This window comes from Xenopus laevis, chromosome 4L (assembly GCF_017654675.1).
Source record: "Xenopus laevis strain J_2021 chromosome 4L, Xenopus_laevis_v10.1, whole genome shotgun sequence".
Taxonomy (NCBI): domain Eukaryota; kingdom Metazoa; phylum Chordata; class Amphibia; order Anura; family Pipidae; genus Xenopus; species Xenopus laevis.
In genome coordinates, this window is record NC_054377.1 from 44,598,533 (window position 1) to 44,618,009 (window position 19,477).

General features: G+C 40.8%; 1 protein-coding gene across 1 annotated transcript in view; it reads right to left on the reverse strand.

The window, feature by feature from the left end:
- LOC108713502 (5-hydroxytryptamine receptor 3A) overlaps positions 1-19,477 on the reverse strand; it is a 38,703-nt gene that overhangs the window by 9,290 nt on the left and 9,936 nt on the right. Inside the window, exons 3-4 of the mRNA XM_041591033.1 lie at positions 5,577-5,619; positions 468-512 (exon numbers count right to left, since the gene is read on the reverse strand). Of these exons, the coding sequence (XP_041446967.1) occupies positions 468-512; positions 5,577-5,619 (88 nt within the window). The remainder of the gene's footprint in view (positions 1-467; positions 513-5,576; positions 5,620-19,477) is intronic.

Below are 19,477 nucleotides of genomic sequence, written 5' to 3' on the forward strand. Positions count from 1 at the left end.
CATGTATGTGCCTCTTCTGTCTACCCTTAGTTCCAGCCCTGATATATGGTCTATAAAAGCAATAATAGTTGAAAAGCTATCTTAGTTCTAGTAAAGAGACCTTTACGGGTATAACGGCACCTACCTCCATCCTGCATGCCTGTTAGTGCAGACTCCAGAATGGACTGAGAAGAGTGGATGGGCTGTTTCACAGCCAGTGTAGATTTAGCCTTATACTCTCTATAAACAAAATGCTATACCAGCATCACAGCAATATAAACTGCAGGCCACATAAAACTTGATCAGACACAATGTCAACACACATAATATAATGGTAATATATGTGGCACTGTAATGGCAATCCCAATGCCAAGAGTAAGACAAGTTATAATTACCATAAGGAGGTATCCAGGTGTCACAATATCTAGCCTAATATCATGTGTTTATGAACACGACTAATTAATATAAAAATGTAAAGGAGATCTTACCAAAGTTAACCAGACATATGATATAAGTGTTTGGGAACTTGTGTCCTGAAAGAAACAGCAGAAAATGTTGTGTGAAATGGAGAGCAATGACACTGTTGTCGTGTCTGTTTTTAGTTATCTCTTTTTAGAAAGCAGTGAATTTAGTAACATTTTAACTGTGCTGCCCATTGTTGCTGTTGCGCTCAAAGTGGAAATTGTCGAGGACTCACTGTTTAATAGTAGGGATGGGCGAATTTTTTCGCATTGTTTCGCCGAAAAAATGACGCCCATAGACTTGTATGGCGTCGTGCGTCAAAAACAATTTCCTCGCGCGACAAAATTTTTTTGACGCCCATAGACTTTAATGGGCGTCAGCCACATTTCGCCGGCGGCAATTTTTTGGCGAAACGAAACGGGTCAAAGTTGTTTCCAGTTCAACAGAAGCAAACACATCAGTTTTACCAGTGCAGGGCAACACTACATGATATGTTCATTACTTTAAAACACTTTCAGTTTTTGGTGTTACTGTTCCTTTAACAATCCAGGCACTTTCTATATATCTCCGAGTTGTTTTTGTTTTGTTTTTTTTTAATCTTTTCATTTTCTTACTCTGTAGTACTATTTTGATCCCCACAACAAGGCTTCTTAGTTAAATCATTCTGCGGTGCAAGGGCTACTCCTAATACTCACATGAGCCTTGCGTAGAAAACATGGAGTTAATCATTGGTTTGATTAATTGTGACATTTCATTTAGTTCCTAAATATCTCGGCACCAGATTTTAACTTTCTATGACTTATACATAACAAACCCAGTCAGGGGAAAGTGGCCCATAAGTCAAAAGATTCTGTATTTAAGATGCTTGTGGCACGCAAAGTACGCTCTAAAAGCTGCTGCCTATTGTAGGCTTCTTCTCCTTCACTTAAATGGCTGCAATATGTCCTGCATGAAGTAATCAGAAAAAAATGTATGGAGGCCACACCAATAATTGTAATAATTTCCCATTTCTCTTGCACTCAGTGCCAGCCATTTTTTGAAAATGTTGTGCTCTCTCATTTTAGGGGTATTTCCTGGGAAAGATTTTTAGTTTCCCTAGGAAAACTATACAACGTTTTTTTCAGGAGAACCTGAGCTTGGTGTATTTTCACTTCTGGAACAAGAATTAGAGCTCTAAATACAAACAAAAACCTAAAAATTGCTACCCAGTATATGCTATGCTTTATATTACAATGCTGAAAAATACTGGAACAGTAGGTTTACCCCAGGAATCCATATATTAACATTCTGCCACATCTATTTAATATGTTATTTAATATTTAATTATTTATTTAATAATATTTTTTATATATATTTTTTTTTATATTTAGCAATTATTGTTATAATAATAAAAATAATAATTTTGTAAGTGCATATTTCCCAAATAGCATTAGGTACAAAGAAAAAACATATGAATGCCAGGGATCTACTGAACAGTTTGATGCCCATTGTATATAGGATTACTCTAATCTGGCATTTAGAGACCCCAAAATAAAGTTGATGCATACAACTTGTCCCGGAAATCACTTCAGCTACTTATTGATCATCACATGTGCTACATTTTTTGCAGTGTAAAAAAACAAAAAATATGTTGGCCCCAGTCAGGGGTCCACTGAACAGTTTGATGTCCATTATGCATAGGATTACCAAAGTATCTGGCGTTTAGAGACCCCAAAATTAAGGTAGTACATACAACTTGTCCCAGAAGTCACTTCAACTACTGAATTATTATCACCTTTACTGCATTTTTTGCATGGTCAAAACATAGAACATATATATTTGGAATGTACACATTCAGACAAAAATGGGTAACCATGTCTTTCTACTCCAAACTACGTTTGAGTCGTAATGCTCAGGGCTGCTCCGGCCATGAGGCAAGGTGAGAATCTTGCGGCCAGTTACCATGGGCGGCACAAAGTCGCCTCTGGTAACTTTAAGAGCAGAATTTCCGTTTTTTTAAAACGGAAATTCGGCTCTTCTAGTGCAGCGAGCGTAATAGGGCTCACTGCACTAGCGATTCAGCCCCTCCTCCACCTGCTCCGACGCTGGAAGTTAGAAGAGTGGAGCAGGAGGCGGCAGCAGCCCCTGAAACGTGCCTGGTAATGCTTTCCCAAAATTGTCAGTTTTGATGAAATACCTGAAAATGGCCACAAAACTTCCACTTTCTAGAGTCTTATCTCCCACATAGCATTGGGTACCAAGTGAAAACATACTGAATATGAATGTGAGGGGTCCAGTGAACAGTTTGATGCCCATTGTGCATAGGATTAAACAAGTATCTAACAATAGAGACCCCAAAATGAAGTTAGCACATACAAAAACATTTTTGTGGAGTAAAAAAACAAAACAAGACATTGACCCCCAAAACTTTAAATTTTTATATACACACTCTGAATCTAAAAGGGCTAACCATGTCTTTCTTCTTCAAACTATTGAGTCGCAATACTTTCCCAATATTGTCGGGTTCGATGAAATAGCTGCAAATCGCCTCAAACCTTCAGCTTACTGGAATCTTATCTCCCACATAGCATTAGGTACAAAGAAAAACATCCTAAATATAAATGCCAGGGGTCCACTGAACAGATTGTTGCCTATTGTACATAGCATTACCAAAGTATCTGACGTTTAGAGATCCTGTTTTCTGAAAGTACACATTCTGATGAATCCAAATTGGGTAAATACACCTTTCTACTGTAAAATGCAAAACTGAGATTTTTATGAAATTTCCAAAAATTGTCACAAAACTTGAAATTTGCCCCAATTATACTCTCCATATTTCGTAACGTACCAGCATAAAACATCCTAAATATAAATACCAGTTTGATGCCCAATATGCATAGATTTACCAAATTTTGTGGCATACAGAGACCCCCAAATGAAAACAGCTCATATGAATTTTCACAGCTGACATTCTGGCTGCTGCAATATATGCAGCCGGTATGTGTATTATGTGCCATAAGACCCCCAAACAGTAGGCAGACCCTAGTAAACCATATATTTTCTGAAAGTATATGTCTTTCTACTGCAAACTATCAAACTGCAAACGGTCGCAAAGCTTGCATTGTACCCCATATATGCTCCACATTTCATGTACCAGCATAAAACATCATAAATATGAATGCCAGGGGACAACTGAACAGTTTGATTCCCAAAATGCATTGATTTACCAAACTATGTGGTGTGCAGAGACGCCCAAATGGATATACAGCACATAAAAAACAAGTAACAAAGAGATGCAGAATGCAATAAAACCACTAAAATCAATGTTTTTTTTTGCTTAGTATAATCAGCCATCAGAATCACAGTTTTAATAATTTAGCTTTGCCAAATAAGTTTTACGGACAGAAACAAGTGAGCCATGCCTATGCAGAATTGAAAATGTAATAAAATGGCTGAGAATGCAATAAAATGTCTGAAAATGCAATAAAATGGCTAAAAATGCAATAAAATGGCTAAAAATGCAATAAACGGATATAAATGCACCAAAATCACCAAAATTTTTATATAATCACCTTAATAACATACAACAGGTATTGCACAGTGTGATTAGTAAATACGCTATTTGTTTTTTCAGGCAAAAAAGGCACCACAGGATGCAGTAAAAAAAAGCCATAAATTGTGTAACAAGTGTGTAAAAGTGTGTGTACACTTGTCAAAATAAATGTTGTATGCGTGCACATATGCATATGTGTATATGTGCACATGTGCAAGTATGTGTGAGTGGTGTGAATGTGTAAAATGTAATTGTTTATTAACATAAGAAGTGTGTAAGTGTATTTTGTGTGTGTTACACTAACCTGGGGTGGTGTAGTCAGCAGATCCATCTTCAGAGCCGTTGGACTGGAAGCGCTGGGGGAAGATGTCACATGTGTCTGTTGCACCTATGGAGCCCCTGGGCAATCACTGTTTTCCAGGGGCTTCTGAGCCTCTCTTCCACTCCCCCATCTGGATGTGCTGCAGAATGTAGAATCGACATTCTGTGGCACTTAGGTACTTTTATCCACAGAACGTAGTTTTTATGTTATGTGGCACTTAAAGGGTTAAATTATATCAAGGGTACATTTACTAAGGTTCGAATTTCGAAATTAAAAAACTTCAAATTCGAATTCGAATTTGATACTTCGATAGTCTAAGTATTTTTTCGATCGAAAACGGGCGTTTTTGATCAAAATAAAAATCGTTTGATCGATCAATTAAATCGTTCGAATCAAACGATTCGAACGATTTTACAAAAAAATACTTTGGCTGCTCAACACTTAGCCAAACACTCAGAAAGTTTATAGGAGGTCCTCCATAGGCTAAACAGCAATTCGGCACGTTTAAGGTGGCAAAGTTTCGAATTCGAAGTTTTTTAAAGAGACAGTACTTCGATTTTCAAATGGTCAAATTTGTGAAGTATTTGCAATTTGAATCGAATTTTGGCCTATTCAATGGTAGAAATACCCCAAAAAAAGTTTTTGAATTCGAAAATTCACTTCGACCCTTAGTAAATGGGCCCCAAGTGTTTCCCAACCAAAGAAAGGTAAACATCGTTAACAATGTGCAAACTGTATTTAATTCCATGTACACCATAATAAAATAAATGCAATCAAAAAGCTATTTGGTATATTTGCAAAAATAGTTTTTTTCAATATAAGCCACAAAAAGATCAATTATAAATCATATGCATAACAAAATTATGCACCTAAAAGCAGAACAAGCAAAAACAGACATGTTGGGGAATGATATAGAATCCCCTTTGATAATGTACTTTGTTTTATAACGTTAGGTTTTCTCATTTTTGTTGGTTCTGCTTATTGGTAGAATCTTTTTGGTACATATAGGAATTGTAATTGATCTTCTTTTTGTGGCTTATATTGAAATCAGCTACAACAAACAGTTTTTGTGAACTGAGCCATCTGTGCTACTATACTCTGGCTGCCTCCCTAACATAGAATGTAACCCTCTTTCATAAACTTTTGGGTTAACCAGCAGGGCAGAATCATACAGGAAAGCTTCTGAATGTTGCTTCTCATTAATGAAGATAAGTTATAATAATAATATGATGACAAGCTACAACAAAGATGTTTCATAAACAACAAGGATGCTGGTCTCACCAAGTTGGCAATGGTGTACAGTGTTATGTCTATATAGACGTGTGATGGTTAGAGATGGCGCGAACTGTTCGCCGGCGAACTTGTTCGCGCGAACATCGGGTGTTCGCGCTCGCCGGAAGTTCGCGAACGTCGCGCGATGTTCGCCATTTTGGGTTCGCCATTGTTGGCGCTTTTTTTTGCCCTCTCACCCCAGACCAGCAGGTACATGGCAGCCAATCAGGAAGCTCTCCCCTGGACCACTCCCCTTCCCTATAAAAACCGAAGCCCTGCAGCGTTTTTTCACTCTGCCTGTGTGTGCTGAAGAGATAGTGTAGGGAGAGAGCTGCTGCCTGTTAGTGATTTCAGGGACAGTTGAAAGTTTGCTGGCTAGTAATCGTTTTGATACTGCTCTGTTATTGGAGGGACAGAAGTCTGCAGGGGTTTGAGGGACATTTAAGCTTAGGTAGCTTTGCTGGCTAGTAATCTACCTTCTACTGCAGTGCTCTGTATGTAGCTGCAGTGGGCAGCTGTCCTGCTTCTGATCTCATCTGCTGACTGCTGCAATAACAGTAGTCCTTGTAAGGACTGCTTTTATTTATTTTTTTGTTGTTTTACTACTACTACTACTACTACTATAAGAGCCCAGTGCTATTAGTCTAGCAGTGTTGGGGAGTGGGACTGGTGTGCTAATCTGCTGCTCCTAGTAGTTCAGCAGCACCAACTTTAATTTTATTTTTTTAATATTCATTTTTTTTTTATTTTACTTTTTTTTATTTTACTACCGCTGTAGTAGTGTATAAGTTGACCTTTTAGGCATTATTTGCCCTGTAGGCATTTTTTGCCCAGTGTGTTATTCAACCAACTGCCATCTAGCTGTGTGACCTTGTTCACATTCTGTCTAAATATCCATAATATTACCGTCTCCAGAAAAAACACCGGAGTGACTTTTTTCAAGCAGCCATAATATATTTTACGTAATCCGTATCCATCGCTGTAGTAGTGTATAAGTTGACCTTTTAGGCATTATTTGCCCTGTAGGCATTTTTTGCCCAGTGTGTTATTCAACCAACTGCCATCTAGCTGTGTGACCTTGTTCACATTCTGTCTAAATATCCATAATATTACCGTCTCCAGAAAAAACACCGGAGTGACTTTTTTCAAGCAGCCATAATATATTTTACGTAATCCGTATCCATCGCTGTATTAGTGTATAAATTGACCTTTTAGGCATTATTTGCCCTGTAGGCATTTTTTGCCCAGTGTGTTATTCAACCAACTGCCATCTAGCTGTGTGACCTTGTTCACATTCTGTCTAAATATCCATAATATTACCGTCTCCAGAAAAAACACCGGAGTGACTTTTTTCAAGCAGCCATAATATATTTTACGTAATCCGTATCCATCGCTGTATTAGTGTATAAATTGACCTTTTAGGCATTATTTGCCCTGTAGGCATTTTTTGCCCAGTGTGTTATTCAACCAACTGCCATCTAGCTGTGTGACCTTGTTCACATTCTGTCTAAATATCCATAATATTACCGTCTCCAGAAAAAACACCGGAGTGACTTTTTTCAAGCAGCATTCATATATTTTACGTAATCCGTATCCACCGCTGTAGTAGTGTATACGTTGATCTTGTGGGCAGTATTTGCACAGTGTTTTCTTCAAACCGCCATCTAGCTGTGTGAGCTTGTTCACATTTTGTCTAAATATTGATAATATTATCGTCTCTAGAAAAACCACTTGAGTTACTTTTTTTCAAGCAGCATTCATATATTTTACGTAATCCGTATCCACCGCTGTAGTAGTGTATACGTTGACCTTGTAGGCATTATTTGCACAGTGTTTTCTTCAAACCGCCATCTAGCTGTGTGAGCTTGTTCACATTTTGTCTAAATATTGATAATATTATCGTCTCTAGAAAAACCACTTGAGTTACTTTTTTTCAAGCAGCATTCATATATTTTACGTAATCCGTATCCACCGCTGTAGTAGTGTATACGTTGACCTTGTAGGCATTATTTGCACAGTGTTTTCTTCAAACCGCCATCTAGCTGTGTGAGCTTGTTCACATTTTGTCTAAATATTGATAATATTATCGTCTCTAGAAAAACCACTTGAGTTACTTTTTTTCAAGCAGCATTCATATATTTTACGTAATCCGTATCCACCGCTGTAGTAGTGTATACGTTGACCTTGTAGGCATTATTTGCACAGTGTTTTCTTCAAACCGCCATCTAGCTGTGTGAGCTTGTTCACATTTTGTCTAAATATTGATAATATTATCGTCTCTAGAAAAACCACTTGAGTTACTTTTTTTCAAGCAGCATTCATATATTTTACGTAATCCGTATCCACCGCTGTAGTAGTGTATACGTTGACCTTGTAGGCATTATTTGCACAGTGTTTTCTTCAAACCGCCATCTAGCTGTGTGAGCTTGTTCACATTTTGTCTAAATATTGATAATATTATCGTCTCTAGAAAAACCACTTGAGTTACTTTTTTTCAAGCAGCATTCATATATTTTACGTAATCCGTATCCACCGCTGTAGTAGTGTATACGTTGATCTTGTAGGCATTATTTGCACACTGTTTTCTTCAAACTGCCATCTAGCTGTGTGTATTATCGTTTCCAGAAAAACCAGTTTTTGTTGTTGTTGTTTTTTTAAAAATAATGCCAGGCAAAGGCAGGCCGCCACGCAGAGGCCGTGCTAGGGGCCGTGCTGCTATGCAATCCTGTGGCCCTAGCAAATTGCCCAGTTTTAAAAAGCCAATGACCCTGAACTCCCAAAATGCTGAAGAGGTAGTTGACTGGCTTACACAGCACACCCCATCCTCTACCGTTTCTAACTTTACCACAACATCCTCCTCATCCTCCACTGCTATGGCCACCCCACGTAACACTTCCTCCACCACCGGTGCCCCTTCTTCACTGGAGTCAGAGGAGTTATTTTCCCATGAGTTTCTTGAACTGAGTAATGCGCAACCATTATTGCCAGAAGAAGATGAAGGAGATGAGGACGTTACACCAGATTTAATTCTGGCAGAGAACACGATAGAGATGGACATAATGAGTGATGAGGAGGAGGTCCCCGCTGCTGCTTCCTTCTGTGATGTGTCAGAAGAAATTGATGCATCTGAGGAGAATGATGATGAGGAGATTGATGTTTTGTGGGTGCCTAGTAGAAGAGAGCAAGAGGAGGGTAGTTCAGATGGAGAGACGGAGAGTCAGAGAGGCAGTAGGAGAATAAGACTTAGAAGAAGCAGGGAGGACAGCCCACAGGGATCAGTAGGGCAACAACATGTATCGGCACCTGTGTTCAGCCGGCCAACGCACCCGCCATTGCCGCCAATGCCGCCAACTTCTACTGTTACCGCCAGATCGCACACTTCCAAAAAGTCAGCAGTGTGGGATTTTTTTAATGTGTATGCCTCTGACAAAAGCATTGTAATTTGCAATGAGTGCAGTCAGAAACTGAGCCTTGGTAAGCCCAACAGCCACATAGGTACAACTTCTATGCGAAGGCACATGAGCGGCAAGCACAAAGCACTTTGGGAGCAACACCTCAAAGGCAACAGGCAAACTAAAAGCCACACTCCTTCTGGTCCAGCATCTTACTGCTCTACCTCTGCTCTCCTTGACCCGTCTGAACCACCCTCCACTCCGCCTTCCACCTTGACCACCTGTTCCCATTCCCAGTCATCTGCCACCAGCCAAGTTTCTGTGAAGGCCATGTTTGAGCGTAAGAAGCCAATGTCTGACTGTCACCCCCTTGCCCGGCGTCTGACAGCTGGCTTGTCTGCACTCTTAGCCCGCCAGCTTTTACCATACCAGCTGGTGGACTCTGAGGCCTTCTGCAAATTTGTAGCAATTGGGACACCGCAGTGGAAGGTACCCAGCCGCAATTTTTTTTCTAAAAAGGGAATACCACACCTGAACCAACATGTGCAGAGCCAAGTTACCGCATCTCTGTCACTTAGTGTTGGGCCAAAGGTCCATATGACTACTGACGCATGGTCCTCCAAGCATGGTCAGGGCAGGTATGTCACCTACACTGCCCACTGGGTGAACTTGGTAATGGCTGGGAAGCAGGGAATGGGTAGCTCAACAACAACAGTGGAGTTGGTGTCACCGCCACGGATTGCACGCGGTTCTGCCACCACCTCTACTCCTCCATCGCTCTCTACCTCGTCTTCTTCCTCTTCTTCTTCTTACTCTGCTGCTGGGTCCTCCTTCTCCTCCTCCACACCTGTGCACCCCCTGCTCCCCCTAGGCTATTCGACGTGCCAGGTACGCCGTTGTCACGCTGTCTTGGGGATGACGTGCCTGGAAAGCAAAAACCATACCGGATCTGTACTCCTGTCATCTCTGCAGTCACAGGCCGATCGGTGGCTGACCCCACACCAACTGCAGATCGGAAAAGTGGTGTGTGACAATGGAAGCAATCTGTTGGCAGCGTTGAGACTGGGCAATTTAACACATGTGCCCTGCATGGCACATGTGTTAAATTTAATAGTCCAACGTTTTGTCTCCAAGTACCCAGGATTCCAGGACGTTCTCACCCAGTCCAGAAAGGTGTCGGCCCATTTCAGACGTTCCTACACAGCCATAGCCTTGCTGACATTCAGCAGCGCTACAACATGCCAGTCAGGCGTTTGATTTCTGACAGCCAGACTCGCTGGAATTCAACGCTCCTTATGTTGGAACGTCTGCTGCAACAACAAAGGGCCGTCAACGAGTACCTTTTTGAACTGGGTGGTAGGACTGGATCTGCAGAGCTGGGGATTTTTTTTCCCCGTTACTGGGTGCTTATGCGCGATGCCTGCAGGCTCATGCGACCTTTTGAAGAGGTGACAAATATGGTCAGTCGCACCGAAGGCACCATCAGCGACCTAATACCCTTCGCTTTCTTCCTGGAGCGTGCCGTGCGACGAGTGACAGATGAGGCTGTAGACCAGCGTGACGAGGAGCTGGAAGCGCGCGATTTCTGGTCGGAATCACCAGAACGAACCCAGGCACCTGCTGCAACGCAGGGAGAGGTGCCAGAAGTGGAGTCAGAGGAGGAAGGTGGCTTTGTGGAGGAGGAGGAGGAGGACCAACAGGAGCAGGCTTCCCAGGGGGCTAGTGGTGACCTTTTGGGGACCCCTGGTCTTGTACGTGGCTGGGGGGAGGAGACCGTGGATGATGCAGTCCTTGATAATGAGGAAGCGGAGATGGATAGCTCTGCATCCAACCTTGTGAGAATGGGGTCTTTCATGCTGTCATGCCTGTTGAAGGACCCCCGTATCAAGAGGCTTAAGGAGAAGGACCTGTACTGGGTCGCAACGCTACTAGACCCTCGGTACAAGCATAAAGTGTCAGAAATGTTACCAACATACCACAAGTCCGAAAAGATGCGGCATTTACAAACCAGCCTGCAAAACATGTTGTACAATGCTTTTAAGGGTGATGTCACTTCAGGAACTCATCAACATTCCAGGGGCAGAGGTGCCAGTAATCCTGCCACGAGCACACCTGCAAGGACAAAGCCCTTTGGCCAGTCTGTAACGTCAGACATGCAAATGTTTTTCTGTCCAAGGCAGCGCCACAACCCTTCTGGATCCACCCTCAAAGAACGCCTCGACCGGCAGGTAGCGGACTACCTGGCATTAACTGCAGATATCGACACTCTGAGGAGCGATGAACCCCTGGACTACTGGGTGTGCAGGCTTGATCTGTGGCCAGAGCTGTCACAATTTGCCATGAACCTCTTGTCTTGCCCAGCCTCAAGTGTGCTCTCAGAAAGGACCTTCAGTGCAGCAGGAGGGATTGTAACTGAGAAGAGAACTCGCCTAGGTCACAAAAGTGTCGATTACCTGACCTTTATTAAAATGAATGAGGGGTGGATCTCGGAGGGTTACTGCACGCCGGAAGACTTGTTCTGACTTCTATGCAGCTGTCCTTCTCTTCAAGCCTCATGACTCCACACACAGCTGTCCTTTAGCGTCCTCCTCCCTCCGCCACCGTTACAAACTAGGGTGCAAACCCTACTGGTTTAATTTTTTCTGGCCTCTGTGCTTCAGTGGCTGCAACCAAAAAAACTGGGCAAACAATGTCTACAAGGTCAACGTATGGCAAAAAATGACTATTTTCAGCATTTATATGGCATATTTTTTCTGGCAACTGTGCTTCAGTGGCTGCGTCCAAAAAAATGCATATTTTCTGCATTTATATGGCATAATTTTTCTGGCCTCTGTGCTTCAGTGGCTGCAACCAAAAAAATGCATATTTTCAGCATTTATATGGCATAATTTTTCTGGCCTCTGTGCTTCAGTGGCTGCAACCAAAAAAATTTATATTTTCAGCATTTATATGGCATAATTTTTCTGGCCTCTGTGCTTCAGTGGCTGCAACCAAAAAAATTTATATTTTCAGCATTTATATGGCATAATTTTTCTGGCAACTGTGCTTCAGTGGCTGCGACCAAAAAAATGCATATTTTCTGCATTTATATGGCATAATTTTTCTGGCCTCTGTGCTTCAGTGGCTGCAACCAAAAAAATGCATATTTTCAGCATTTATATGGCATAATTTTTCTGGCCTCTGTGCTTCAGTGGCTGCAACCAAAAAAATTTATATTTTCAGCATTTATATGGCATAATTTTTCTGGCCTCTGTGCTTCAGTGGCTGCAACCAAAAAAATTTATATTTTCAGCATTTATATGGCATAATTTTTCTGGCAACTGTGCTTCAGTGGCTGCGACCAAAAAAATGACTATTTTCAGCATTTATATGGCATATTTTTTCTGGCCTCTGTGCTTCAGTGGCTGCGGCCAAAAAAACTGGGCAAACAATGCCTACAAGGTCAACGACGTTTAGACTGTGTTTAGTGATGTGTTGAATAAAGAAGTGTGTGTCATTGTGGTATTATTAAGACCCAAATATTACTTCATATAAAGACACATGGGGGGCAATTTCCCCTCTAATTCCTTCTCAGCTATGTGCGAAAAAAATATTATTGTTTTTGCACATTTTAACCTTGTGCAACATTTTAACCTTGTGCATACATTTTTAAAAGACATGTTCCCAGGTCAGAATCTACACAACATTTTGGGGCACATTTACAAAGCTCGAGTGAAAGATTCGAATTAAAAAAACTTCGAATTTCGAAGTGTTTTTTTGGCTACTTCGACCATCGAATGGGCTAGTTCGACCTTCGTCTACGACTTCGACTATGAATCGAACGATTCGAACTAAAAATCGTTCGACTATTCGACCATTCGATAATCGAAGTACTGTCTCTTTAAGAAAAACTTCAACCCCCTAGTTCGGCAGCTAAAAGCTACCGAACTCAATGTTAGCCTATGGGGAAGGTCCCCATAGGCTTGCCTGCGTTTTTTTGATCGAAGGATATTCCTTCGATCGTTGGATTAAAATCCTTCGAATCGTTCGATTCGAAGGATTTAATCGTTCGATCGAACGAATAATCCTTCGATCGTTCGATCGCAGGATTTGCGCTAAATCGTTCGACTTCGATATTCGAAGTCGAACGATTTTAGTTCCTGGTCGAATATCGAGGGTTAATTAACCCTCGATATTCGACCCTTAGTAAATCTGCCCCTTTGTGTTTTCACACAAAATTCTTTGTGTGCACCACACATTCTTTTGTGAGTTGGCCCCAAAATTTGTGTATGCACAAGTTTAGAGGGAACATGGCTGAAGGAGAAATTCTGAGTATTCTGGCAAAAATAGTATCAGAATTCTGGAAGTTTCATATAGATGCAGGAATGACCTTCCACAGAGAAAAGGGGAAAATACTAACCATGAATTTACTTTCTTGGAAATAACTTACTAGTGATGTGCGGCCAGCCTGATACCCGTGGGTTGGTCTGGTTCAGGCCGACACACGCACAGTGAATTCGAGCCGTGGGTGGGTTCAGGTCAAGCTCTACCTGCTGCTCATCCCACCTGCGACCGAAGCATACACCGTTTCCGGCGGCATCTATTTATAGACCCACTCCTGCCTGCCTCTTCCGGGTGCTGGTATATAAGGAGAAGCAGAGTGGCGGGTTAGGGTTGGATGTGGGTACAGAGTGGCGGGTTAGGGCTATGTGCGGGTTGAAAATTTGTCCACCCGCACATCACTAGTCAGCACTGAATGGGTTAGTTCCTACTCCCATCCAAAAAGCTTTAAAAGGCACCCCTTACCCCCTTATCAATAACAAGCTTCTAGAAAACAAGTGGAGGAGAGATGGGAAGTCTGCTTACAAAGAGTTTTTCCAAGGAAGAAAATTTTTAGCAAGTACTCCATTTATTGAGACATAGCAAGTTAGAATTAGGAAGAATATAAATAAAGAATAGAATATTGTAAGCAGTTCACATAACTCCAGATGCAGAACCTAGTGAAATATTGGAACTCTGTCAGAGAGAACAAGAACTGAAGGATAGTATAGAGAGCAACAGAAAGTGTGAACAGCCATTGCAGGAAAAACTGAAACCTTGTCAGAGGCAAGACACACACAATAATATCAATTAATATAACAATAGACTGACACTCTCACCATGAAAGTGATTCAAATTGAACGTAAAACAATCTGGCTTGCTGATTCTTTGTTTTCATGCTCATGAACTACACACAATAGATGAGAGCCTTTAAAGGGAAGAATCTGACACCAAGATTTTGCTAGCACAGTATCAAAAACCTAATACAGAACCTAGCGGATAATACATAAGAAAAACAATGCTTTCAACTTGCTGTGCCAAAATGCCCTGCATCTTGAATACTCTAAAAACAGGGGAAAACAAATAAAAGAAAAAAACATGACTCAGATGCTAAAGATACCAGGAAGTAAAAAGTGATATATTTTCTCACTAACAAAGGGAACAAGCTTTTGACCCATAAAAGGAACACTATCTTGTTTCCCATACAGAAATGCTCAAATAATCCAGACAAGCAAGTTGCTGAGGTGATAGTCAGAGAAAAGCTACTAAAAGTAGAACTAAAGCCTAACTAAAGAAGTAATGTTGTACATTATGCTTCTGTACCAGCCCAAGGCAACCACAGCCCTTTAGCAGGGAAGATCAGTGCCTCTGAAGATGCCCCAGTAGCTCCCCATCTTCTTTTCTGCTGATTCTGCTCCATGCTACTGTCCCTTATTGACATTAGGGACCCACTCACAATATACATTACACATAGCATATAAATATAAGACTGATTAATAATTGATACAGATAATTACTACATGGCAGCACAGAAACCAGTACAACTAGTATCAGAATTTAATAATCAGCCCTGCAGCATCAGCTTATATTACAGACCTAATTTTTTGCTGGAAAATTTGCGACAACCCCTAACCTTAGCTTCTCAACAGCTGCTTAGAGCCCACTGAGCTTGTGAGTGTTGCAGACACTTTCCAAGATGGTGACCCCCTGTGACAAATCTGAAGTCCTGGATCATTGCTGCTAATGAGAAGCGGAAACTTTAGGCTGGTGCATTAAGTTCACTATATAAATCATGGTATGTTTAGACATATCCACTTTTAGGGATTAGTTCTCCTTTAATAGCTTCTCTGATAGCTAAGGCCTTATGGAGGAGTAAACCCCAATAAAAATATACCACAATGTCTCATCATAGTTACATAGTTAAACCGGGTTGAAAAAAGACAAAGTCCATCAAGTTCAATCCCTCCAAATGAAAACCCACACCCCTCTCTACTTTTAATTAAATTCTATATATCCATACCTATACTAACTATAGAGCTTAGTATCACAATAGCCTTCGATATTATGTCTGTCCAAGAAATCATCCAAGCCATTCCTAAAAGCCTTAACTGAATCAGCCATGACAACATCACTCGGCAGTTCATTCCACAACCTCACTGTCCTGACTGTGAAGAACCCCCTACGTTGCTTCAAATGAAAGTTCTTTTCTTCTAGTCTAAAGGGGTGGCCTCTGGTACGGTGATCCACTTTATGGGTAAAAAGGTCCCCCTGCTATTTGTCTATAATGTCCTCTAATATACTTGTAAAGTATTATCATGTCCCTTTGCAAGCACCTTTTTTCCAGAGAAAACAATCCCAATCTACCCTCATAATTTAAGTCTTCCATCCCTCTAACCAGTTTCACGTCTCTGCACTTTCTCCAGCTCATTTATATTCCTTTCAAGGACTGGAGTCCAAAACTGCACTGCATACTCCAGATGAGGCCTCACCAGGGACCTATAAAGAGGCATACTTATGTTTTCATCCCTTGAGTTAATGCCCTTTTTTATACAAGACAGAACTTTATTTGCTTTAGTAGCCACAGAATGACACTGCCCAGAAGTAGGCAACTTGTTATCTACCAAAAGATCCCAAGATTTAAGGAAACTCCCAACACACTGCCATTTAGTGTATAACTTGCATTTATATTATTTTTGTCAAAGTTCATCACCTTGCATTTATCAACATTGAACCTCATTTTCCAGTTTGCTGCCCAGTTTCCCAACTTAGACAAATCACTCTGCAAAGTGGCAGCATCCTGGAACCTATAGTTCTGCACAATTTAGTATCAGCTGCAAAAATAGAAACAGTACTTTCAATGCCAACCTCCAGGTCATTAATAAACAAGTTGAAAAGCAAGGGACCTAGTACAGAGCCCTGCGGTACTCCACTAACAACACTGGTCCAATAAGAAAATGTTCCATTTACCACCACTCTTTGTAGTCTATCTTTTAGCCAGTTCTCTATCCAGGTACAAATACTATGTTCCAGGCCAACATTCCTTCATTTAACCAGTAACCTTTTGTGTGGCACTGTATCAAATGCTTTAGCAAAGTCTAAGTAAATCATATCCACTGCCATCCCAGAATCGAGGTCCCTGCTTACCTTCTCATAAAAAGAAATTAAGTATTAGGCTACCATGGAAACTGAAAGCAAACACATATCCACCAATGATCCACCCAACCCTCTCCAACTGCCATGCAACATCACCCTCATTGTGACTCATGAATCATGCTTTTCCATATCTGGACCCCCTCTCTATCACAGGGTGTCTGCATGCAGTACCCCCTGATTGTGGCCCTGAATGGGGGACCCAAGCACTTGCCAGTGAACCATATAAGCAAGTCAGGTGGGCATACGTGTCACAAGGATATTAGCAACTGCACAACAGTACCTTACCTGTTTGAGGACTCTAAGGATATCAGTTGATGTGTTGAGTGTAAGAAAATAAAATAACTGCCAATAGTGTGGAGTTTTCCAAATTTTTGCAATATATTATACTGGCCATAGTGTGGACTATTACCAACTTTTTGTAGTATTTTGTTCTGTATATAATTATTGATATATAGGTGTGTTTTTTCAGTTTTTTTCTATGTGTAAATAATGGCTGTATAGCACTTATTTCAGCTGGCCAAATTCAGCAAGAGTGTGCCCCTTATTGCTTATTTGGGAAGCACTAGCACCAAATAAGCAATAAGGTCCCCAATAGGGACCAGATCTCAGCTATGATATCATTACTTGAATATAAACTGATTCTCTGCTGGCACATAGAGCAGAACCAAATTGTTTCAGCTTCCTTGGAACCAAGAGTTCATTGTCTTTGTCCTATTACTGAATGTGAAGGAAGTTGCTACAATTCAAATTATAATTAATTATAAGCAATTTATCTTCCTACACAAACCCTTGATGAGGCATGGTGAAGACATCCAATTCCAGTAGACAAGGTTATGTAAAGGTCTATCTGTTTCATGAGAAATAAGAAAATGTAATACAAATTCTTGGGAGATAAACAAAATCTATTTTGCTGGCTTTGGAGGCCTTGGATAGATCTGTATATGGCCCCCATAGCTGTATTTTGACAGTCTGACAAATATTCAATGACAGTTTAGTGGGCATGGTGAGGGCTGCATATTTTGGTTCTTTTTCATTTTTCCTTCTTACTGTCCTATACTATTAAACTAGATAAACTGGGATTTATTGTTATCATGTATATGGAGATAATGCAAATAAGAGGAAACATTTTTCTAACACTCCAGAATTGATAGAGATTCTTCTTCTGCGACAGTTCACAATACATAATCTATCATAAACCACATTTGTTAACAATAAAAAATATTGATAAGTAGGACACATACTGAAGATGTCTGTGTAATGTGACAGCACATAGCAGTAGCTATATTTGAAAAATGAACTATTTTAAAATGACAGACATACCTGCAACTAAGAGACATAACAGCCATTACTATTTGACTGGGGACTTGGAAAATGACCCATTGAGCTGGATCACAGCAATAACAAAATAGCCATAACTTGCTTGATATGTAGTAGCCAATTGTAGAGTGAATACATACTAATAAAAAGCTAGTATGACTGGTGAGGTGTTTATGTGAGAATGACTTACCCAGTAAGATGGCTGAGAGCAGCAGAGATGTTAAGTGTAGAGTCATGATTCTGGAAACAGATCAGAATGTTTAATTTGTCACCTTTCTCCAGACAGATTTCTAGGAGGGATCTACAACTATACTAAATGTCCAGGGACGGGTACAAAAGTGGAAAAGCCTGTTGAGAACACATCCTTAACTGTCATTTAAGTGACCACACTGTTATTATGTGTTGCAATACAGAACTCCTTACCTGTATCAAAAGTATTGCCCAGGGCAGGCCCCGTGTTCCCTCCCAGTTTATATTGCAGCTCTGGCCCTTTGTTCCTGAAATTCCCTCCAAAGGAGAGCCATGTACCTGAGCTGAACAAAAGGCTCACACCTTAGCTCCTCTGTGCACATGAGAGAAGACAAGGTTTCATGAAACTCAGCCAATCAGAGCAGACTTTGCTCCTTTCCCACCAACCATTCTGCTGGAGGGAAATTATAAAAAAAAAACACTGCCTGGGGGAACAAAGGTTTCCGAATCTTCCATGTACTGGACTAGAGCTTTGGTTCCATTCAGCTGTGGGAATATATAACCTCATCCCTTGGCCAATATGGAGGGACTTGTGTCTGCCTATTACTGACACTGCCTGGGGCTGTAAACTGTGTGGACTGCATCCTGTGTGGAACAGAACTCTTTGTGGGCTTAACTCTTGTGTGGACTTTTGTCTTGTGTGTGGTCATATTTCCTGTATGGACTTATTTTCTGTTTGGATTCACTTATCTGCTGTGTGGAACAGAACTCTGTGTGGACTTATCTCCTGTGTGGATTCACTTATCTCTTGTGTGGACCCATTTATATTGTATCATATTCCCATCCAAGTAAGCTATCCCTGTATGCCTAATCTGCGTGCACTGCATGCTTAATATACTGGTGTGTTCCTTTATAAATCTTGTTGTATTTCCTGTCCTGCTGTCCTGTCAGCACTTTTTGCTGAGCCTATGACATTATTGATGACCGGATTGTTGACTAGGGGTTTTATGCACACAAAGACAACAGGTAAGAGCAGGTGTTGTCATATATGTACAATAGTTCCCCACTCCAAAGCGTCAGCAAAGTACTAAACAGTCATTAAATATATGGGTAAGTCTGACATAATTTATAGTCTTGACTAGTCTAGTGTAACAGCATTTTTTAGCCTTCCTCAGAAAGCTAGTTGCATTGTAGTTGCCATTTAAAATGTACGTTATTATTTGGTATGTATTAATGATATTATATGACTAATGCCACAACAGGTTGATTCTCAGTCTGTGTATAGACGAAGGCCAAGAACACTTGAAGCAGACTAATCCTGTGAATGCATCCAGAGGCACCGAGTCTGCTCACATGCAGACGCATGTTATGGATTTCAGCTCCGAAATGCATACTTAGAAATAATATGACTTTATCCTCTCTTTATTCTTTAAATGATTAAATAAACACCAATCCTATAGGTCAGTATTAGGTTAGTATCCACTGTGTGCCTCAAAACATGCAGACACAGAATGGGTTAAAATGTCTTGATCAGGGCAGCATCAAGGCACTTGGTAATTA